General features: G+C 43.4%; 1 protein-coding gene across 5 annotated transcripts in view; it reads left to right on the forward strand.

The window, feature by feature from the left end:
* CRTC1 (CREB regulated transcription coactivator 1) overlaps positions 1-22,202 on the forward strand; it is an 83,251-nt gene that overhangs the window by 27,213 nt on the left and 33,836 nt on the right. For all 5 annotated transcript variants that reach the window (XM_075902875.2, XM_075902877.2, XM_075902878.2 and 2 more), the window contains exons 2-8: positions 3,576-3,692; positions 9,048-9,185; positions 10,723-10,784; positions 12,935-13,029; positions 15,884-15,969; positions 18,339-18,382; positions 19,598-19,818. In XM_075902875.2, coding sequence (XP_075758990.2) covers positions 3,576-3,692; positions 9,048-9,185; positions 10,723-10,784; positions 12,935-13,029; positions 15,884-15,969; positions 18,339-18,382; positions 19,598-19,818 — 763 coding nt within the window. The remainder of the gene's footprint in view (positions 1-3,575; positions 3,693-9,047; positions 9,186-10,722; positions 10,785-12,934; positions 13,030-15,883; positions 15,970-18,338; positions 18,383-19,597; positions 19,819-22,202) is intronic.

A 22,202-nucleotide genomic window follows, 5' to 3' on the forward strand; every position in this document is an offset into this window, starting at 1 on the left:
CCAAGAGTGGAATACACAAAGACAGTTGCTTGAAGAAGGAAAGACCATTATTTAACTTACAATAACGGGTGTATTTTGAGATGTATTTGTATGTGTATTCCATGACCTGCTGTCCTTCCTTGCTATTTTGGAGTCCATTATCATTTGGATTGTGGTTGGCTAAGGAGCTGAGGTGGCTGGCCCCACTCCAACCTTTTATGCCTTCCCGAGCCGGGAGCATGAGAGAAGCAAGGCAGTGGTGGGCAACTTTTTATTTACTGTTGCCCACACGCAGGGTTGCCAGATTCCGTTGGTTTCTGTCTGTGTGTGTGTGTGTGTATTTTACTATTAGCATTCCTAAAGTGACGTGCACGTAAAGCATGGGCATGTGAAGAGAAGTGCATGCTGATTGCACTCAACATTGACTGTAAAAACAAGAAATAGTCCTGTGGTACCTTCGAGACTAATCAAAATATATAGAAACATGAACTTACGTGGGTAAAACTCTCTGTAATTGTTTAGTGAAATTCCTTTATAGAAGAATGGCTACTTCTAAATCCATGATTGAGTAGACCAGGCAGGTTAAAATGTTCCCCTACACGTTTGTGTTACCATTTCTGACATCTGATTTGTGCCCATTTATCCTTTGTCACAGACACTGTCTGCTTTGGCCAATATCCATGGCAGAGGGGCATTGCTGGCACTTGATGGCATAGACCACAGTAGAGCCGTGGTCACCAACCCGTCGATTGCGATCAACTGGTTGATCAGGAGGGCTCGACCAGTTGATCACGAGCCGTTCGGGGCCCCTCCTTTTCCCTCCACCCCAAGAAGCCCCACTGACGCTACCTCCAGCAACAATGGAAGTATCACTGGCTTCCTGCGGGGTGGGGGGAGTTGTATGAGCCCCTAATGTTGTGGCTTATGTGGTTAGGTCCTGTGAGAGCCTGCAGAACTGGAATTAATCTACAGATTTGACACTGTTACCCTGGGCTTGAACAAAGACATTAACTGGTTGGCGTATTATTGACTACTTCTTGAGGGTAACATTTTTCAACTTTCTAGAGGAAGTAAATTCCATGCCTTGACATCACTGTCTTTGTCCTACCCGAAGTCTTTGTTGTAGGCCTTTTTAAAGACTTTAATGAGTTTCATTTTATCACTTCCATTACTTTAAGACATTGAAAAGGAAGAGAGAGGCCGAAACAAACATGTAAACACTGAAATTTGGGGATGCCAAATTTTTAGTGGCATTTCCAAAGCTCATTCTCTGAAATCCTGGGATCCCGCAGAGTGGTTTAAGGATCCATTTGAATGTGAAAATGAGAGGTCTGTTGATATACACAGTATGGATGTTGGATATAGTGTAATTGAATAGTCATGTAACCGCACACAGTATTACATAGCTATTTGATAGTCCCCGGGGGTGGGCCTGGCAGCCAGTGTGCTCCCAGCCCCTCTCCCAGGGAGCCCCCACCATCTCACACTGCTGCCTCTGTATCAGAAGCAGCAGCATGGAGTGGCAGGTGGAGCTGGTCCGTGAGGGGAGCTAGTTTAAAAATCAGCTCCCTGCCACCCTGTGTTGCTGCTTCTGATACAGAAGCAGCAGCATGGGGTGGTAGCATCCCCTGTTTATAAGGGATCCAAATTACCCAGAGAGAGACAGCTTCACGGGATGCAGAGCAGCCTCTGTCCATGGGGACTCGAACTCCCTGCAGACCGGCTGCTGCTGCAAAGCAGCTTTTGTCTGTGGGGAGCTTGAGGCAGCAGCATGGGGGTGCAGGTGGCACCACAGTGCTGCGGGGGTGGGTGTGGGGGGGTCAGAACCAGCTTTTACATTAGCTTCTGTCTGCCCTCCTAGCTTCCTTCACATATTGGCTCCACTCTCGGCACTGCTGCCTCTCTATATCAGAGGCAGAAGTGGGACAGGGGGCAGGCAGATCTGGTGCTTGTAGGGAGCTGGCTTTTAAGTTAGCTCCTTGTGGGCACCGGCTCCTGCTCTCCCTACCCCCTTGCTGCCTCTGGTCCAGAGGCAGCAAAGGGAGGGGAATGCATGTAGTCAACAAGATTAACCGATATTGGTTAATCATAGAATTATAGAATACTAGGACTGGAAGGGAAATCGAGAGGTCATCGAGTCCAGTCCCCTGCCTTCATCACAGGACCAAATACTGTCTAGACCATCCCTGATAGACATTTATCTAACCTACTCTTAAATATCTCCAGAGATGGAGATTCCACAACCTCCCTGGGCAATTTATTCCAATGTCTGACTACCCTGACAGGAACTTTTTCCTAATGTCCAACCTAAACCTCCCTTGCTGCAGTTTAAGCCTATTGCTTCTTGTTCTATCCTCAGAGGCCAAGATGAATAAGTTTTCTCCCTCCCCCTTTTAGATATCTGAAAACTGCTATCATGTTCCCCCTCAATCTTCTCTTTTCTAAACTAAACAAACCCAATTCCTTCAGTCTTCCCTCATAGGTCATGTTCTCTAGACCTTTAATCATTCACGTTGCTCTTCTCTGGACCCTTTCCAATTTCTCCACATCTTTCTTGAAATGTGGTGCCTAATGTGGTGTAGTCGACTACACATTGAAATCCCTAATGCACAGTGCTGTGATTCTAGTCCAAAGGTTGAATGTTCTTTAACAAACCGTTGATCATTGTCAATCTAGGGATTCTCTTGTTTTTCTGAAAGTAAAACAACTCATTATCCCAGCCCACGCTTAGTCAGTCTAGCAGAGGGGTCTGGTGGCACTGTGACAGTAAATCTGAATTTGCTGTGGAAAAGTAGTGTAGCGGTCAAGAAGAAATGACTGAAAACTGGGTTAGTAACCAGGTAGACACAATTTGGATGCAAGGTTTTCTGATAATGAAAAGAGATCTAGTCCCTTAAAATTTTGATAAAGGTAGGTGAAGGACATATTCCTTCTCTTTTCAGAGAAATGCAACAGTGAATATAAGAACTTAATTTTATGTGCAAAGGTGCCTTTTTTCACTGATTGCGTCACAAAATTGGTTAGTTGAACATGTAGAAAAAATGCTAAAATGTTTTTCAGGTAGTGTGCTGTCATTTAACCATCGAAAATAAGATGTTTCCTGCATTCTTTGAAACGGCTGTTTGTGCCACATTGTTCACTCTGATACAATTCCTCCTAGATTGAAATTTTACATTGTGGAAAGAAGAGCTGTTGGCAACTTGTCTGAGGAGCCTTTTCTAGCGTTAAGAAACTGGCACCCTGACAATAAGAGGATGTCCTTACGTATCTTCTAGCTCTGTAGTGTAGTAGTTGAGATAAATACCGTATGGTTTCACACAGTTTATTGATATAAACTTTCATGTAATCACTCTGATTACAAACCTAACTTCCTAACATTTGTCAAGCAGAATTGTGAGCTGTCCTCTAAAGTCTTACTCTTCATAGTTAAAACTTATTTATTCATAGTTAAAACTTATTTCATCACACTTTTTGGGGTGGAAGCCATTCTTGGGGATGTCTGAAATTAAGCACAGTTGAATGAAATGAACAGTGTGGGTTTTTTTTTTAAGTACCTCTCCTAGCTGCTATCAACCTTTCTAAATTTTCTTTTTTAGTTACAATTACAGAAAACGCAGTATTTGCAGTTGGGACAGAGTCGTGGCCAATACTATGGAGGGTCACTGCCAAATGTGAACCAGATTGGGAACAGTGCCATGGATTTGCCCTTCCAGGTGAGCATTAGCTGCTGTTGACACGTTTTAAATCAGTCCTGTGACTGTCTTCAACTGGAGAGACTGTACCATAAAGGTTGATAGCAGCACCAGAACATAGAATCACAACCAACTTGCACATCAGCATAACTGTATTAAGAATGATCAGTCTTGAAGAGTGTAATTTTAAAGTGTAAAAAAATGGCAAGTGCTCTATGGAGCAGCATGTATGTTACCAAGAAGTTGGTGGATATATTTCTGCTGTGCTCTGGTTGTGGACGCCTTTCGCAATTGGTACCGTGTATAAGTGCATGTTGTCAAACAGCATCTCTGCTTTATTAATTAATATAGTGCCTGTGTGCATCTGCACTGTTTTATTCATAGTCACGGCCCCTCGTTTTCAGGATTTATTTAATTTAAAAGTTTCTGGGAATGTATTGGTATTTATTACAAAATTTAAAAAGCAGGTAAAAATAAATTCAAAAATTAACTTCAGTTTCTTGAGTAAATATTGAGATTTAATCTTGGAGGACAGGAGGAAAGGAAAAGAGCAACACACAAAGGAAAATAAACGTACTGAAAGTAAAAACAGTTTAATGCTGTAGTTTATTTCATAGACTATAAATTAACAGTACACACACATACATGTGAGTATTTGCCATGACACTGTTTTACTTTAAAAGACGGCCTGGCCCCTCTACATAAGCTTAAAACACATCTACTTAATGTATTGAATTTTCTTAACATAAATGAGTATTTTTACATACTTAAGTGGTTGATCAAAATTGGGGAAAACCATGTATTTGTTTTTGTTTTCAATGGGAGTTTTCGGTAAACCTTCCCCCCCCCCCCCACCCCAACACTCCCACCCCCCAAAAAACAACACAAAGGCTTTATTCATAGTGTGACCACTATTGGACTTGTAATGTGACCCTCCTCAAAAGAGTCGACAGTCTAAAGGGAAAAGTGGAAGCACACTGGGCAAAATTATCCTGGCTACCATGGGGCAGGAGAAGTGTCTGTTACAGCATTAATATTTTGTGGAATTGGGTGCCTGTTCTTGGAACTTTTTTTAGGGGGTAAAATTCTTTCATCAAATGTCCTGTGGCTAAACTTCAGCTTCAGAGTTGGTCCCATTCTTTAAAGGGGCTAATATTGAGGTCTTGTTACATTCTAGCAAAATGCAGGACAATGAAATGACTCCTTTATCTAGATTATTTTTCTCACGGTGCCAGAAACTGGTGACTTGTTTCATTGCATTATTTGTGGTTTATGTACTAAATAAACTTAGCTTGCTGCTGTATTTAATGGACACTGTCAGGACAATTTTAGTTGTACATTTTTTTGGCCCATGTTACTGATTAATATCCCATATTGCTAAAATTAAAAAATTAAAATCTCAGATAATTTTCTCTGTTTAGGCTGATTATATTCTATTTAAAGATTTTTATATCATGCCAGTTGTTACAGTTTAAGTGCTGTCCTCCTATCTTCTCAGCTCAAAAGAACAAAACCTCTTCCATCCTCCTAAGAATCAATCCTCTGCCCTTTTTTTCCACCCATCTTAAGCTCTGCAGAATTCCTTCTTATTATATCACAGAAGGCTGCCTCCCAGGGTCTTCTCCATGGAGGGCTTATATTCTCCTGAGACATTGACTCTCATGGTTTCTTGTGTAGTGCCTTTCTTCTTTAGGGTCTCCCTCTCCCCAGCATTCATCGCCCTTCAGGGTCAATTTCAGTATAAATTCCTTCCTGCAAACCATTCTGTTGTTCCTTACCACTATAGTTAGGGTCTTCTGTTTGTATACTTTACAAATTGGTATTTGTACATTTAGTTAGAGATGCTAGATAACGTTTATTTTAGTAACTGAAGCCGCAAACATTTTTACTAGTTATAGTTACTAAAATACTCCCTAGGGTGGGGCTGGCAGCTAGTATGCTTGCAACTCCTGGCCCCACTCCTGAGGAGCCCCCTGCCACACCCCACGCTGCTGCCTCTGAATCAGAGGCAGCAGTGTGGCGTGGCAGGCAGAGCCAGTCTGCAAAGAGAGCTGGTTTAAAAATCAGTAAGCCCAGGCTTATCAGTTAATCGTTTAAATGACTGTATGCTAACATCTCTACATTTAGTGCCTGCATTCACAGATTTGGATGGACATGTGTAAATAGTACTAAAGGTTGAACCTCTCTAGTCTGGCATCCTCGGGACCTGACTGGTGCTGAACTAGAGAATTTATCAAACTACAGGAGGTCAATATTATCTAGCAGCATTACCACTTCCACTGTTTACTTGGCTCTTGGACGTTTAGTGGCAAATTAGAGCTAAATAACATCACAGAACACCAAGAGCCAGGACTGGGTTCTGTAAACAAATTTTATGAGACTGCGGGGAAAATTGGGCACATCCATAATAAGTGGACATTCAGCTAATTAAAATCATGCTGGACCACAAATGTTGCCAGACCAGACTGTACTGGACCAGAGAGGTTCAACCTGTACCTGATTTAAAATGTTTTGTAATTTGATAGCTCCGTTGGATTCCAAATCCTTAAAGTTGTGTAGAAATTAAAGCACAATAGCCACCATTTTTGTGGAAAACTCTTCTTAGAGCTGTACAATGTCCCACTGGAGATAGGAAATAAACAGTATAGGTGCTTTGGGATCTGATATATTAATAAAGAGGAGAGTGGCATATGGAGAGAAAGGAGATCAAAAGTTGCTAAACAGAAAAGGATAGCATTTCTAAGGAAAAAAATGTGGAGGGTACTGCAAAAAAGTGGATTTAAAAATAAATTTAAAATTAAACATCCTCTGGAGTTTTAAAAATATCTAGATGGTTTTAATTGGGCAGTTTTTTTAAAAAAAAATAAACGAGTATACTGGCAGGATGGCTCTCTGATTTGGCAGGTAGGACAATATATTTGCCAGATGCAGAACCTGAATGAAGGAGAAAATTTAGGCGTTTGAAACAGATGGAGCAGAGGGATTCAGCAAAGCTATTACAGTTTTCCTCAAGATTTAGTCTGCGTTGGCTTGGAAGTCTTATCAACAGCTCCTTCAAGTTCTGGGAAACCTGTTGCCAACAAGTAAAAGTTCTGAGGGCATATATATTAATCTAATGCAGTGTTTCTCAACCTTTTTTTTTTTCTCTACAGTTTTCAGCCACACAATTTTTTTTCTACCATTGTAAAACATTTGTTTAAACAACTTAATTGTAGCTGGGCAGGCAATGAAATTTTTGGGTGTAAAAAGTACAAAAAAAAGTGCTTTAAAATGTAAACAAAAATTCGTTTTTTTCTAAATTTCAGTTTTGTTGATGTGCCGCCCTGACTTCTCTCGAGTACCCCTAAGGGTACTTGTGACGGGGTGAGGCAACCCCGCACTGGAAGGGCCCCCCCCAGCGAGGCAGGGGAAAGCGGCGCGGCTTGTCTCGCCGCCGCCGAGGACGCGTCCGGTGGGGTAACCGGGACGCGCCGCTCGGCAGGCGGGCGAGCGGGCGGGACCCCGAGCAACATAGGGGAGGGCGGTGACGGGGTGAGGCAACCCCGCACCGAGGAGGGCCCCCCCCCAGCGGGGCAGGAAGAGACGCCACGGCTGGACCTGCTGCCGCCGGGGACGCAGGCAGCAGGGCAGCCGGGACATGCCGCCAGGCTGGCGGCTCCAGGGACGCAGCCCGGGACAGCGCGGGGGAAGAACCCCCCCCCGGCAAGGTTAGTGGGGACAACCGGGCAGGGACGGCACCCCACCAGCCTCGGGGCGGGCAGCCCCGCGGGCGCCCCAGCCGGCCCTATGCCCCACAGCTGCAGGAGAGGGAGAGAACGCTGGGGGGTGAGGAGAAACAGCTGGGGAGGAGAAGCTGGGGCCGTGGATGAGCACAGGTGTGAGTGTTCTGGAGGGGCGGGGCGGCACCTTCCCCAGGTATAAAGTCAGGAGAGGCAGAAGCAGGGGAGGAGGAGAAGGAGGACGCTGGAGTCAGAGACTGAGAGACACTGAGGAGGCGGCGAGACCAGCCAGCTGGTGAGCGGACGAGCGAGGGCGTGAGGAAGCAGCCCAGGGCGGGTGTACTGGAGCCCGAGGGTTGATGCGTTGCGGCTCTGTGCCCCATCAGCCAGGTCGGGGGAGAGAAGAGCATCTCCCCCGCCTTAGGGCCCTGGGCTGGGGTCTGGAGAGAGGGAGGGCCCGGACCCCCCTCACCTCCTCGCTCGCGGGATCCTCGGGGCAACCACCGGGAGGGCCGACCCGGCGCCGCGGCACCGAGACTGGGACCTTCCGGGACGGCAACCGTGGGAGTGTGACTGCCCAGGACGGGGTGGGCTCACGGACCCCGTAACAGTACTCGTACCACTGGTTGAGAAAAACTGGTCTAATGGGTAAGACCAAAGAGTGGAATTGACTGTTCTAGTTGTCTGCCCAATCCACATCACATTTCTAGAAAGTAAATCGAATTTTGAAATGTTCAGTGCTTTAATTATCTTTGTTAGCAGCATGGGAAAGAAATGTCTTGTTTTAATGTTTTTATTTTGTCAGTATCTCTTAAGGTAATTAGTAATAGAGATGTAGCCGTGTTAGTCTGGTCTAGCTGAAACAAAAGACAGGACTATACAGCACTTTAAAGAGTAGCAAGATGGTTTATTAGGTGATGAGCTTTCTGGCCCTCGAAAGCTCATCACCTAATAAACCATCTTGTTAGTTTTTAATTAGGTGATGAGCTTTCTGGCCCACGAAAGCTTATCACCTAATAAACCATCTTGTTAGTCTTTAAAGTGCTGCATAGTCCTGTTGTTTCTTAAGGTAATTATGATGCTGATTAAAAAGGGGTGGAAAATGCCCTGAGACTCCCCATTTTCTACAGAGCATCAAGTGATAGTTAGGAATGTGACATAATTCAGTATACTGGATGAATCTCCTTTATCTTTTGCCTTCATAGTCAAGTTTAAGCTCCATTTGTCAACATGTTCCTTCTGGATTCATGAAGCATGATACACCATGAGTAACTTACTGCAGTAGTTATCAATACGCTCATAGTTTATGCTGCTCATTTCTATCATTCCTGATGTTTCAAAGTGTGGTAGGACTTTAAAGACTGGAAAAATAGTGCAAATTTGAGATCTGATGCAGCCTGCCTCCCTCTATTAAGAAGATTCTCATTTGGGAGGTGGTTTCCAGTGCTTCCCTATTCCAGATAGTGTGATTTGTCTATTATATGAAAACTGCATTTAAGGAAAAAGTTACCTTGTCCACTCAATGATTGGCTGCTGTGTCCGTAGCTGTCGGGTTTATTTTTAGTGCATATTGAATCAGTCCTAGTTATGTTATATTGATGCTGGGCCATTGGTTTCAGCATGTATTTTTCTGTTAATAACTTTTTATCTTTCTTAGACTCCTTTTCAGTCATCTGGATTGGATACAAGTCGGACAACTCGACATCATGGTCTGGTGGACAGAGTGTATCGCGACAGAAACCGCCTTGGGTCACCACATCGGCGTCCACTGTCTGTGGATAAGCACGGAAGGCAGATATCCTTTGGTTCATGGCACGGCATTAAAATGTTGCCTTCATCAGCATTGTTTGTATTTAAAATGTGTTCTACAAATTGCTTAAAAACCCCAAAAAGATAAACCTCGAGTGTTCTAGAGAGCAAGTGTGAATTATAACATGGGACTCTTGAGTTTCATTCTGGTTTTACCAATGCTTCATATAGTGACCATGTAAGAACATGCTGACTCAGATTAGAAATCTATCCTGTCTTGTATCTTGACAGTGAATCATGTCAAAGAAGGTGCAGAATCCCATATAATAGACTACAGTCTTCATTGCAGGTCACGTTTCTTTTGAAATCTGGACAGTTAATATTTCCTGTTTTGAAGTGTTATCCAATGTAATGTAACTGGATAATCTCATTATTGCTGTATGATGTCTGATCTTTCACAGAGCTTAATACTTTGCTTCTCTGTATCTCAGGATTCCTCAGCTGTAAAAGGGGGGCCAATAGCACATATTTACCTCCCAGAGCTGAGAGGCTTAGAGAGTGTTTTGGGCTCCATTAGTGAAAAATACAATAGAAGTGCAAAATGACAGTGTTGGTGGATCTGATTTGTGTTTCAAAACTGAGCAGAACTAAGACTGAAGAAATGTTTTGTAAGTGATTTCTTTCCATTTCCATTACAAGCTGACTCATATGTGTTCAGCAACTGCCAAGCACTATTTCCTGCTGACGTTCATAAAATAGAATTAGCTTATTGACTAGCGTAAAAAGTGCTAGTGCCAGAGTGGTTGGTGGCCAAGTCTGGGACAATGGCCGTGAGGACAGAGGTCGGCTTCTCAGCTGTTAGAAATGAGGGTGCTCCTCCTGCTACTAACGAGTGATAACTGCTAGCAAGCTGAGTAGCATTATGTGATCTCTCCCCTTTCAGCGGAAAGTTGTGTTATAACCCATAGACACAGAGGGAGTAGGTATTAGTGTATGCGTGGTGGGGAGAGATTTGTAGGTGGAGTAAACTGTATCTGAAGCTGTAGGTTGATTTACATGTCCGACTAGCAAGGCTCCATATCTCATGATCCATCCAGGCTCGCTGTGTCTGAGAAAATGTCAGCCTGTGGGTGGAAGTAGGGAGGAGAGAAAGAGGAGGCCAGTCAGACAATAGTGTGTGGCTGGTAAAACCTAGCATTACCGGGGAGGAAGTCAAGAGAAACGTTTGAGAAGGAGGTGGAGAGTGACTTCGCCTCCTTTTGACAGTTCAAAGTGACTTCCTCCATACCATGCTACCCCAGGAAGTGTCAGCATTTTTGGTTTCTGTAGTGTCAGGGTTGAATTTTTAAGTAGGGATGCTTTTTCCTACAGCATATACAAAGCCACCATTAACATGCATATTTTGCTTAAAATGTCCTGCCAAAATCAGCATGGCCTCCACAGGAAATGCTCTTCATTTTCCTCACTAAAGTGTATTGGCTCTGACAAAGTAACTTACATTATTTCTTGTTCAAAGCTTTCAAATGGGCCTGTTATTTAAACAAGAAGCTCCTGCCTTTCTCCGCCTTAACTAATTGAATCACGTGGACAGTTGCCCATATGGCACTGTGTATCTGTCGCCTCCATCGGATACAAGCTGGAGAAGGTTAGTGTCATAATTCCATGTGCATTATAGTCTCTGACCCAAGGTCTTAGCTATGGTGACAGCCCTTAGAGGTACAAGAAATAGTTTTTTTCCTGTGGCTGCATACAGCACTCAGAGTAATCTGGATTGCCGGTTTTTTACTGAATCTAGAACTTAATTTTTTGTCAACTCTTTATGGGGGTCTTTAAGATGGGTGGGGAACCTTTTTTGTCTCGGGGGCTGCTAATCCATGGCAAATCAGTCGGGGGCCACACTAGGGATGTTACATTTCAGTTAATCTGCTAATCGAGTAGTCGATGGAATTTCCATCGATTAGTCGATAAAGGGGGGGAGGGGCTCGCTATTTACTGCTCCTCTCCCTTTGAAATAGGGATGTTAAATATCGGTTAATTGAATAGTCGAGTAATCAATAAAAATTCATGAGATTACTCCACTATTCTATAGTCTGCAGGGTCAGGGCTGGCGGTCAGTGTGCTCTGGCGCCATTCCCAAGGAGTCCCCTGCCACTCAGTGCTGCTGCCTCTGTACTTTGGGGTGCCAGGCAAGAGCTAGTCTGCAGGGAGAGCCAGTTTTAAAACCAGCTCTTCTCGCAGACCGGCTGCCTGTGCAGGGTGGCAGTAGCTCCTATCCAGGGGAGGTCTGAGCCGGGCTCCTGGCCAGCATGCTAAAATATTTACTGGTATCAGCAGGGAGAAATGCGTGTAGTATATAGCATTAACCTATAAGCTTTTGCTTATTGGTTAATCGACTACACTATTACATCCCTACTTTGAAATGTACAGGAGGTGCCCCTGGCTCTTGAATATTTCAAAGGGACAGAGGCAGCGGGAACCTTGACAGCAGGGAGCAAAGGGTTCTCCTGTGTGCCTCTTGCTCTGACTGTTTCAATCCCTGCTCATGATGTTTCCCTGCCCTCCCCCAGCTTTCCCTGCCCCCCACGGAGATGGTGCTGGTGGGGGGGACGTCGTGTCCTCTCCCCCCTTGCCTCTTCTCTCTGATGGAGGCAGCAAGAGGATGGGGGAAGCAACTAGTCGACTGGTCACTTACATCCCTAGGCTGCAGAAACAAGTGAGCCCCCCTCCAAAAAAAAAAACCCCTTCAAGTCTCCCTGATATGGCAGGAGAAAAACACTCCCCTCATTCTCCTCATACCACCAGAGCTTAGGGGGGCCTAGGCTAATAGATTCTGTGTGCTCCATCCCCACACGGGAATGGCGGGGGCTGGAGTGCCAGTGTGGACTCCCCAATGCTGAGGGGAGCACTGAGCCTCGGGGGCTAGATCCAAGCAAGCCGGAGGCCGCATCCGGCCCCTGGGCCTCCCTCCCCCTGTTTTAAGAGATGATTTTTTTTTTAGGCTTAAAAGTGTGCCCCTGTGTGCTTAGATTTTGGGATGTAGTTGCCCAGGCATATGTCTGTAGAGGGTAAGAAGCTCAGAATTGCTGAGTTAAAAAATCTTGAGGTTTTTATCACTCCATTGAAAGTGGGGCTGGTCTTCCTTCACAAGCAGTCCTGCGAGCGAGGAATGTGTAGTCCTCTGTCCCCATCATGCCGCTTGCACCTGAAATTAGGAGACAAGAAGTGCCTAAGTGGTGTGCTATGCTTACCAGTTTGAGGACACTGCATCATGCGATATTGGCATAGTTTGAGAAGAAGACTTGGATCCTTGGACTCCCACAATTTAATACTGGCTCCAACGCATGCAACTTTGGGGTTCCTTGGGAAGTCAGTTTTCTTTTCTGTAAAATGTGGTTATCTTCCTCATGGAGATCCTGTGAGGTTTAAGCAACATTTATAAATTGCTCTGAATTACACAAATCCTGCTGCTTATTATTTTATGAGCCCAGAGACTGGCCCCAGCAATACCAGCGAGAGTACACCCCAATAGCTTTCTATCTATAGCGATTCATTTGTTTGTCTTTGTTCCTCCTAAACTCTGTTGTGTTGTTGGGACTATTCTATAAACCTGTAATAAATTCACTTCTGTAAAGTTAGCTGATCATTTCATAGAGAGTTCTTACCCAGCATAAAATTTTACAATTACCAAGTGGTATTTCAAGTTTCTTTTAATTTCCAATGGGACTAAGGGGATTGTTACCCTCAGAAGCATCCTTCATTTTAAAAAGCTAACAGGTTTCTTTGCCTTCTTGCCAGGACCAATTCAGATTCTGCCTTGCATCAAAGTACAATGACCCCAGCTCAACAAGAGACCTTTTCAGGAGGGTCACAAGACATGCAGCAAAAAAGAGGTAAACTTTTTGGAGAGGGGGAACATCTGTTTCAGAAGTTGAAATCGTTAAAACATGTTTTTGCTGTGTAAGTGAGACTGTGGGAGTTACCAAAATGGGGTTGGTGCTAGAGAAAAATGCCTTAGGGTACATCTAGACTACATGCCTCTGTCGCCAGAGGCATGTAGATTAGGCTACCAGACATAGTAAAATGAAGCGGCGATTTAAATAATCGACGTTTCATTTAAATTTACATGGCTGCCGCGCTGAGCCGACAAACAGCTGATCAGCTGTTTGTCGGCTCAGCGTGATAGTCTGGACGCGCGGGTGGCGACATCAAAGGTATTTGTCGACCACCCAGGTAAGCCTTCTGGGATGAGGTTTACCTGGGTGGTCGACAAATACCTTTGATGTCGCCACCCGCGCGTCCAGACTATCGTGCTGAGCCGACAAACAGCTGATCAGCTCTTTGTCGGCTCAGCGCTGCAGCCATGTAAATTTAAATGAAGCGGCGATTATTTAAATCGCCGCTTCATTTTACTATGTCTGGTAGCCTAATCTACATACCTCTGGCGACAGAGGCATGTAGTCTAGACGTACCCTTAGTGACCGTTCTGTAGACAAATCCAAAAGAGTTGAGAATTGTCACGATATGGAACAGGCGTCTTCTACACACTAGTCTTCTACACACTAGCATTTTACTTCAGCCTTATTTGGAATGGCCCATCTTCAAGAGTGAGAAGGTATTTGAAATATCCCGGACCATGCAGCCCATGATTTCAGTGCTCAAGCTTTCGGGGCTTCCAAGTAGCTCCAGTTTGTAGTGAACATTTGTATTATGGATGCGTTTTAGAACTGGACTGAGATCACTTATTATCTCACATGGGTCATTGAGCAGCCATTGGGTAGCAACAAGCTTGGGTACAATGAAAGCTCCTTTTACAAAGCGGCTGTACTACAGATGATTTTAAGCAAGATTTAATATCTACTGGTATTAATAGTACTGATAACTCTGTTGGGGAAAATTCCTGTAATTGACCAGATTACTTTTGGACGTTTTGTTTGTAACTTGTTGATGGCTACTGGCTTGTGACACATTCCAAATTGCAGTCTCATAAAATATTAGAACAAGTCGTGTCTCCTTCTTCCCCCCCCAAAAAAATCTTTGAAGTTAATTTTGGCTTCAGAGTCTTAGGACTGCTACATTTCCTTTCCAGTAAATTAATGCAACAGATCTCTCAGGCTTTCTTCCCGAGACCAACCCTACCTTTAAGATCTAAAACTTCCAGCATTCAGATTAAAAAATCAGGGTTAAGTGTTTTCAATGTGCAAATTCTTAACACTGAATATTACTTAGGTTGAGATCATCAAGATTCTCCCCTTGGGCACATACAGTGGATTGTAAACATAGTGAAACTACCTTGGCCTTTTGTTTAATATTTAGGGGTGCCTTTGATAACTTTCACTTTCCATTTAACCACTGCAAGCTACTTTTGCAAAATTTGTCAAACATCTGTGATGGAGACGAGAGTCAAATATGGTACCACAGGGCAGGGATGTAAAACCCCAGTAAAAAGGGAACTAGTGAAATGGAATGTTTAATTGGTTAATTTTGATCCTGAGCTGGGAGCTGCTCCTGCCCAGCCAGGACTGCCATGCAGTGGGCTGCTCCAGCTAGGGATGTAAGCAGGTAACTGGTTAACTGGCGCCTGGCCAGAGTAGCCCCCGCAGGCATGGAGGGGCGCTCAGGCTGGATGGACTGGAGCAGCCCTCAGCCCGTGGTGTGTGGTGTGGTGTGCTGTAGGCAGGGGCTGCTCCAACCCAGCGGGGTGCACTGTGCTGCAAGCAAGGAGCTGCTCCAGTGTGATGTGGCAGTCTGGTTAACCGGTTAAACATATAGCTTAACCTGTTAACTTTTTAAATGGGATTTTATATCCCTCGCTTAGGCCGGGCTGGGCTTACCATAGTGTGGGCTGCTCCAGTCTGCCCAGGTTGAGCACCCTGCCGGTGTACCATGCCGCATGCTTACCAGGTAACCAGTTAACTGATTAACCTTTTACCTCCCTATTATAGAGGCATCTTCTCCAGTTTTATGGGGAGCAAATAATCACTGTTTTATATCTTGATTACCCATGTTTAGAAATAATGGTTTGCTGTTCTTAATGTCACTACAGACAGGTGTCAGTAACTGTTAAGCACCACTGATGATTGTTGGTGCCCTCTGCTGGTTATTGCTTTTATTATCAGTTTCAAAATACATTGAAGGTCTTTTAATTTGTGCAGTGAGATTTATAAATTCCTCTAAAATGACTTTGTTTTTACCCTTGGAGAAATAACAGTAATAGTGAAATATATGTCAAGTACACACCTCCTCTATTGTAACTTCTGTTCTGTGCTCCTTAAACCACTGCCAGTGAGCAGTAAAACTTGCAATTTAAATAACTTTCTACGTAGTACTGCAAATGTATACGGTGCTTTCCAGACATAGGCTATGGTCCTGCAATCAGATGCATGCATGTGGACGTTTGTGCCTGTGTGAAACCCAACTGGGTTGTGAAATTAGCATGGATACATTTATTGGATTGGGGCCACAGTGTAATATGTCATAGCCTGGAAAGGTTTCTGCAGATGACAATCTGATTTGTATGGATGTGCATTTTTTTTAGTCCATTCCATGTTCATTTTCTTTGACTTAGTGTTGATCTGGATATAGATTTATTCAGAAATATACCTCTTATTTTTCAATTAATAATAGGACTTGTTATTTTGGGTTTAAAATTGCCATCATTTTTCCTGAATAAAATATATCTTTGTTTCTTCGGGATTTAGAAGATTTATAATACTAAGGTGTGCTATTTTTTATTCTCTTTTGTAGTCTTATTATTGACTGTCCCTGGAATGGAAGAAGGCACATCTGAAACAGACAAAACCCTCCCTAAACAAGCATGGGACACTAAAAAGGTAGAAACTCCAAATCTTTAGTACAGTTTATTTTTTAAATATATTTAGGTAAACATTTTGAATAATTGTAATGGACTTTGCATTCTCAGACTTAAGCTGAATTTCTGTATTCTGCAGCTAACCCTCTTAAGTGAGATCAGGGAGCAGTATCTCTCTCTCTCTCTCTCTCGCTCTCTCTCTGTGCCTGTTGTTGTCAATTATCTCAGGGGAAACTGTATTCCAAACCTGAGTCTTGGAAGATAAAGCAAAAATGGTTTCCAGCTGACTTGCTTTAATATTTATTAGTAAATGTAATGTCTGCATGTATAAACTCCATTAAAAGGTTGGCTCCGTATTCAGTAGCGTTTTTTTTAAAAAAGCACACAAGCATTTGTTTCTTTTCCAAAGGGTTGTCAGGAATTGACAGAGTCCAGGAAATCTTAAAGTAAAGGCTGGTGTGTCCTTCTTGTCCTGCATAGTTAATACAGTAGTGCAAGCTAACACAAACAAAATAAAGAATTAAAACATTCTCCCCATCATCTTTTCAAATGGAAAAAGCCACTTTAATGAGATAACATCCACTCTACCCCGGCTTGTATCTATTTTTATTTCTACCTCTCACCATCCTGCCTCCTCTCTCTCTCTCTCTCCTCATATTTCTTTTTTTCCTGTGAATGTGTCTCACTGGCATTTCTCAAGGCAGCTTCAGCGCCAAAACAATTATTAGCTTTTTGTTGTTTGTAAAACAAATGATAACTATTCAGGATTTTAGTTATTTTGCTCCTGTAGAGCTGCAGTTGTCTCCATATTTCACGCATCAGCCTGGTTTTTAGATAGATAGAAGTAGCAATGGTAGCATTTGCTTTTGAGAGCTGAATAACTTTTCTAATAAGTCATCTAAATCTGGATGTTTAAGCAGGTCTGAATTATTGAATATTAATACACTTTTGAAAAAATATATTAAAAAGCAAACTGGGAAAGGATTTTTGGTTCATGATGATCTTCAAAACCCACGCTGAATTAATGTTTTTCTTGAGCTGTTCTGTGTTAAAGTATTTTCAAAGTTTAACCGTGATTTTTCAGTGTGGCAGTTTTCCCTTTTTTTCCTCTTTGCTACAGTCTCACTGCTTGCCTTGGGAATTGTTTTAACAGTCGGTCTCTATCAAATGTCACCTTTTTAGAAAAGGGTATGCTTGTTTTATAGAAAGGTGTGCATTGGTGTATCAAGTGGTTATTCCCAGTGTTATATGTAGTTTTTTATTTATATGAGTAGCTCATTCTGCTTTATGATCATACGAAGTGGCTACTGACAACATGTGGGATTTTCATATGAGAACCCTTGAAAATGACGTTATTGGAAGGACTGTAAAGTTCTTTTTCTGTGGATTACCACATATTATTATTATTATTAATGTCCACAAAGTGAATAGGCTAAGCTAGCAAAACACACGAAGATATTCTGGAGGGACTATTGATGCATGAATATTTGGTTTTAGTAGTTTTGTGCCACATCTAAATAAGAGCTTTTACTTGCTAATAACTGTTCTTCTAGAACAAAGATGTGCTAGACAAGGCAATAATTAATACAGTTTGTAATACTGTGCCTCATCAGGAAAGTTGCAATCCTGTTTTGGTAGAGTGTATCCTGCAATTGTTTGGGCAGTTTTTCAGGAAAACAAAATGTGACATGGGACAGGCGAAGTAAGACCTATCAAAGTGGAAATACTTAATTTAACAAATGTGGGGAATCAGAATTTGTATCCTGAGCTGGAAGCTATGGGAAGCAAGCACTTGTGTAGCCCTCTTGCACACTCATGGAGCAATGTTAGAGAGCATTGCCTTTTTTCCGTCCATTGATATGAAAGAATCTGTGCTGCGGAGCTTTTGGAGCATGGCACTGCGAGGTGGAAGAATACAAGTGCACAGACTGAAGTTTTATTGCTCTACCAGTCTTGTACTTTCCAAGGTTTTTTCCAAAGTGCTACTTCCTTTCCTGTCAACTAATTAATGCCTTTAGTTTGTAGATTTTCATTCGCTGAATGTCAACACCCCAGACAGAGGCTTAGATTGTGTAAGAAAAATCATATGACTGATATTTGCTTGCTAACTCAGGCAGGAGATGATTTACCTTTGCTCCAGCTTAATTTTGTTTAATTTATCATTGGAACATTAAAGTTTCGCTGGCTTAAAGTCCACGCTGAGATCAGTTTTTTGGTATGGCACCAAAAACCCATTTTGAGCAAGGAGAGAGACTTTTAAGAGCATATGAGAAACTGCTCTCCTGGAGTTGTTTCATTTCGTAGGTTTCCTTTCTTTTTAAATGCAGTCTATCCTAAGCGTTGTTTTGTACATGTCTTTGCCTTTCACAGTGTCTTTCTCTTCTATTTTAGACAGGGTCTTCAAGGCCTAAATCATGTGAAGTTCCAGGAATCAAGTAAGTCTAGAAACGGAGTACATAGTTTTGTAGGGATGCACACAATCCCCCCCCCCCCCTCACGTCCCCAAAAAAACCAAAAAACAGAACCTCTCTTACTGACCCTGGCCCCCAAGTGAGAAGGAAGAAGGGGGTGGGAAATGGCCCCTGACTGAAGCAGGAGAGGTGGTCTGGATGGGAGGGGTTGGAGGAACAGGATGTGGGGGGAGGTTTGGAAGGGGAGGGAGGCTGCAGGAGCAAGCTGGGGGTGGAGGTGCAGGGTCTGGGCAACAGGAAGATGGTGGGAGTGGAGGGTCTGGAGTGTATGAAAAATGTTTCTATATTACTAAGACAAAATGAATAGCATGTTTCTATGTGATATGCATAAAATATCTCAAGTAGAGGTTGGTCATTTAGACGTTGGCTTTTTAAGCACCCAATGGATCATAATTCTCCTGAAATTCATAGTGTAGTTCCCTATTCTCAAAAATGTGGAAACAACTGAAAATATTGTCATGTGACGACCATGTGTATATGTCAAAACTTTATGTAAAGATAACCACTCTTGTAATATTTTATATGCATACTTTGTACCTGACAGCTTCGGATTAGGGATGTTAAATATTGGTTAATTGAATAATTGGTTAATCTCAGAATTCTTATCGGTTACTCGACTATTCTATAGTCCCCCGGCAGCCAGTGCGCACCGGCCCCACTCTCAAAGAACGCCCGGTCACTCCACGCTGCTGTCTCTGTATCAGAGGCAGCAGCGCAGGGTGACAGGCAGGACCTGGTCTGCGAGGGGAGCCAGTTTAAAAACGAACTCCCCCTGTGAACCGACTGCCTGTCACCCTGCGCTGCTGCCTCTGATACAGAGACAGCAGCACAGGGTGGCAGCAGTCCCTGTCTGAGCTCCCAGATGTGGCGTGAGCTGGAACTGAGCCAGGCTGCCTGCCTGCCTGACTCCTAATACACTTTAAATGCAGAGCTGCAGCAGAGAAGGGTCCTGGACCCAGCACGAGCCAGGACTGAGCCAAGCTGCTGGTCAGCCTGCTAAAAAATGTCCTGGAAAAGGGGGGTAGTCTATAGCATTAACCTATAAGCTTTTACTTATTTGTTAATTATGTAGTTGATTACACTATTACATCCCAAATTTGGAGAAGCTTTCCTTTTGTACATCATGTGGAAAGGGTGTACATAGACGAATATCTCAGCTATTTTTTTTTTTCAATTTAGCATCTTTCCATCTGCTGACCAGGAAAACACTACAACACTGATTCCTGCTGCACATAACACAGGTGGCTCTCTGCCAGACCTGACAAACATCCATTTCCCTTCTCCGCTCCCAACACCACTAGATCCTGAGGAATCCACATTCCCAGCCCTGAGTAGCTCCAATAGCACCGGAAATCTTGCAGCCAACTTGACTCACTTGGGGATCAGCACTGCCAATCAGGGTAAGAACGTAGCCAAAAGACTAACTTATGGATTGTCTGTCAATAAAGCATCACTTCCTGTCCCTAAAGTTCTGTAGCATTACGGAACATTACTAACAGCTGCTGTGTTTCATCTCAGAGTTGGCTTCATTGGTGTTTGAAATGATTTCTATATGCGCAACTTGAATGAATCATTTTGGGATAAAGAAATGTAATCCATCATCGTTAAACTATATTTTGCATATCTATACTGTGACATTCTTCCATCTTATATTCTTGGCCCACACGTATTTTTCTGGTTTTATTTTGTATATTTTTTCCCAATATATTGTATCTTGGCAGTAACTCATCTCATTTTATAGAGTACCACCCAGAGTGCTTCTGTATAGCGAAACTGCCAGCAAACGTCTATATTTCCATTCCTTCTGTCCTCTTCTATCACTCCTTTTACTCACCCAAATGTGCACTATTGGGCAAATGAATTAGTATAGAAGTCCCCTAAACTATGTTCTAATCAGGGTTATTTATAAGTTTGTTTCTTAGTGCAAACTGCATTTTTTTAAAGAGATCCTATAGACCCCCACTTGTGTAAGGCTTTCAGGAGTAAACCTCCAACCTTCATGTGATACCCTACTGACTCCTTTTTGTTTTGTTGTCGCTGTGGATTGTAAGCTTATCAGGGCAAGGACTCTTGTGTACGTCTTACAGCACAATAGACGTTGATGGTGGTTGTAGCGTGAGGGCTTGCTGCAAAACGAATAATGTGATTTTTAATTATGTATTCTCAGCCACACTAGAAAAATGTCACTGGACCAGCACAAATGCTGCATCTTAAGGATCTGTAACCTTTTCCAGGCAAATACCGTGAGCCAGTGATCACAAAGAAAAAAAGAATCCGTCTGTGATTTGGGTTATTTTATTTAGAAATAATTCACGTTGCCTGAGCAAGCAGGTGCCTTATTGCACTGAAAATACCATTAGCAAAAAAGTAGCATTTTATAAAGCACCAGCCCTCAGGGCAACTGAATGAGTATTGCCAGCTTTCATTTCCTAACACAAGTTGTCTTGGTTATACTGCATCCTTCCTGCCCCTTCTTGTGTAATGTGCCTCTGTTGCTGGGCCTTGTAACTTTATATCCGCTGTGCATCATAGGCTGCAAAAGAAGCAAAGAAATGGGAAAGATAATGGGGAGGAAGAAAACCTGACAACAGAGTAGGAGACAAAGGACAGAAGGGAGGAGAAGAAAGGTGGCGGCTCTGGTGCATGAGGCCTGGGAGTTGGGAGAAATACTCTTTTTATATGGTTGCTGTCAGTGATAAGTACGGAGCTTGGCTCGTCAGCATGACTGCATTGTAACACACAAACCTGCAGGAGAGGAGCCTGCTAATTTAGACTGCTTAGATCAGAAGACCTTAAAGTTGTGGGGTCTGAATACCCCTCATAAGAGGGTTTCTAAATTACTGTATATTTGCGAGTGTGTCTGTCTGTTCAAGAATTCCTCTTAAACGGTAAGAGCTAGGACCACCAAATTAGGTGTTTAGCTTCTGCTTATCATAACTTAAAGTGACAAAGAGTTGGATTGTGCCAGGAAAATCGGCTGTGCCTGGAATGGGATTGCTTCTCATAAAACCATACAGCAAAGACAGAATCACCAGGCAGGTGAAAGGGACTCACTGGGGGCGCCCTCCCTGTCCCCAGTCTGGAACTGCCCCAGCCCCGATCCTTCCACTCCCACAGGTGTCATTTATGGAAGGCCCCCAGATTCATAAGGGGACACTGCTGGCTGTTTCCCTTTGTTAGGGAGTGAGGGGAAAGTGCACAGTTTGCTGCATTCCTCACTCTGACTGGGGAGTGCAGGGGGCAGACGAGCTGTGCGCTTTGCCCTCGCTCCCTGACAGGGACAGGAAAGGGAAGAGCAAGCAGCCCTGGTACAAACTGGGGGATGGGGGCACAGCACTCCCCTCCTCTCCCCTTCCACGCTCTTCCTCGCCCTGAGCCACTCCTTACCTCCCAACCGTGACTTCTGCACTCCCCCACACCACCAGCCCCCTGCCCTGAGCCCATCCTTAAGGACCCGAGTAATTCCTCATAGAGGCTATCTGTTTTTCTTCTGAGGTTATACTTACTGAAGGAATAGATGTGAGTGGAGTTAATACTTTCTGACCATCAAATAATTACAGGCAACTTTTGTTTGGTGGTCATAAAATGGAGTCATGACATTGTATCTAGCAAAAGATGTTTACTTCCTTTGGCAAACAACCTTGCACACTTTTTTTTTTTTAAAGTACTCCGTGCGTAGTATACTAAGAAACTATGATGATTCTAATCTGGTGGACACCTAACCAATAATGATGATTTAAAGAGCGCAACAAGAATGCTGTTAAAGATATTTTTATTCACTGCA

Source organism: Pelodiscus sinensis, chromosome 32 (assembly GCF_052426305.1).
Source record: "Pelodiscus sinensis isolate ZL-2025 chromosome 32, ASM5242630v1, whole genome shotgun sequence".
NCBI lineage: Eukaryota > Metazoa > Chordata > Testudines > Trionychidae > Pelodiscus > Pelodiscus sinensis.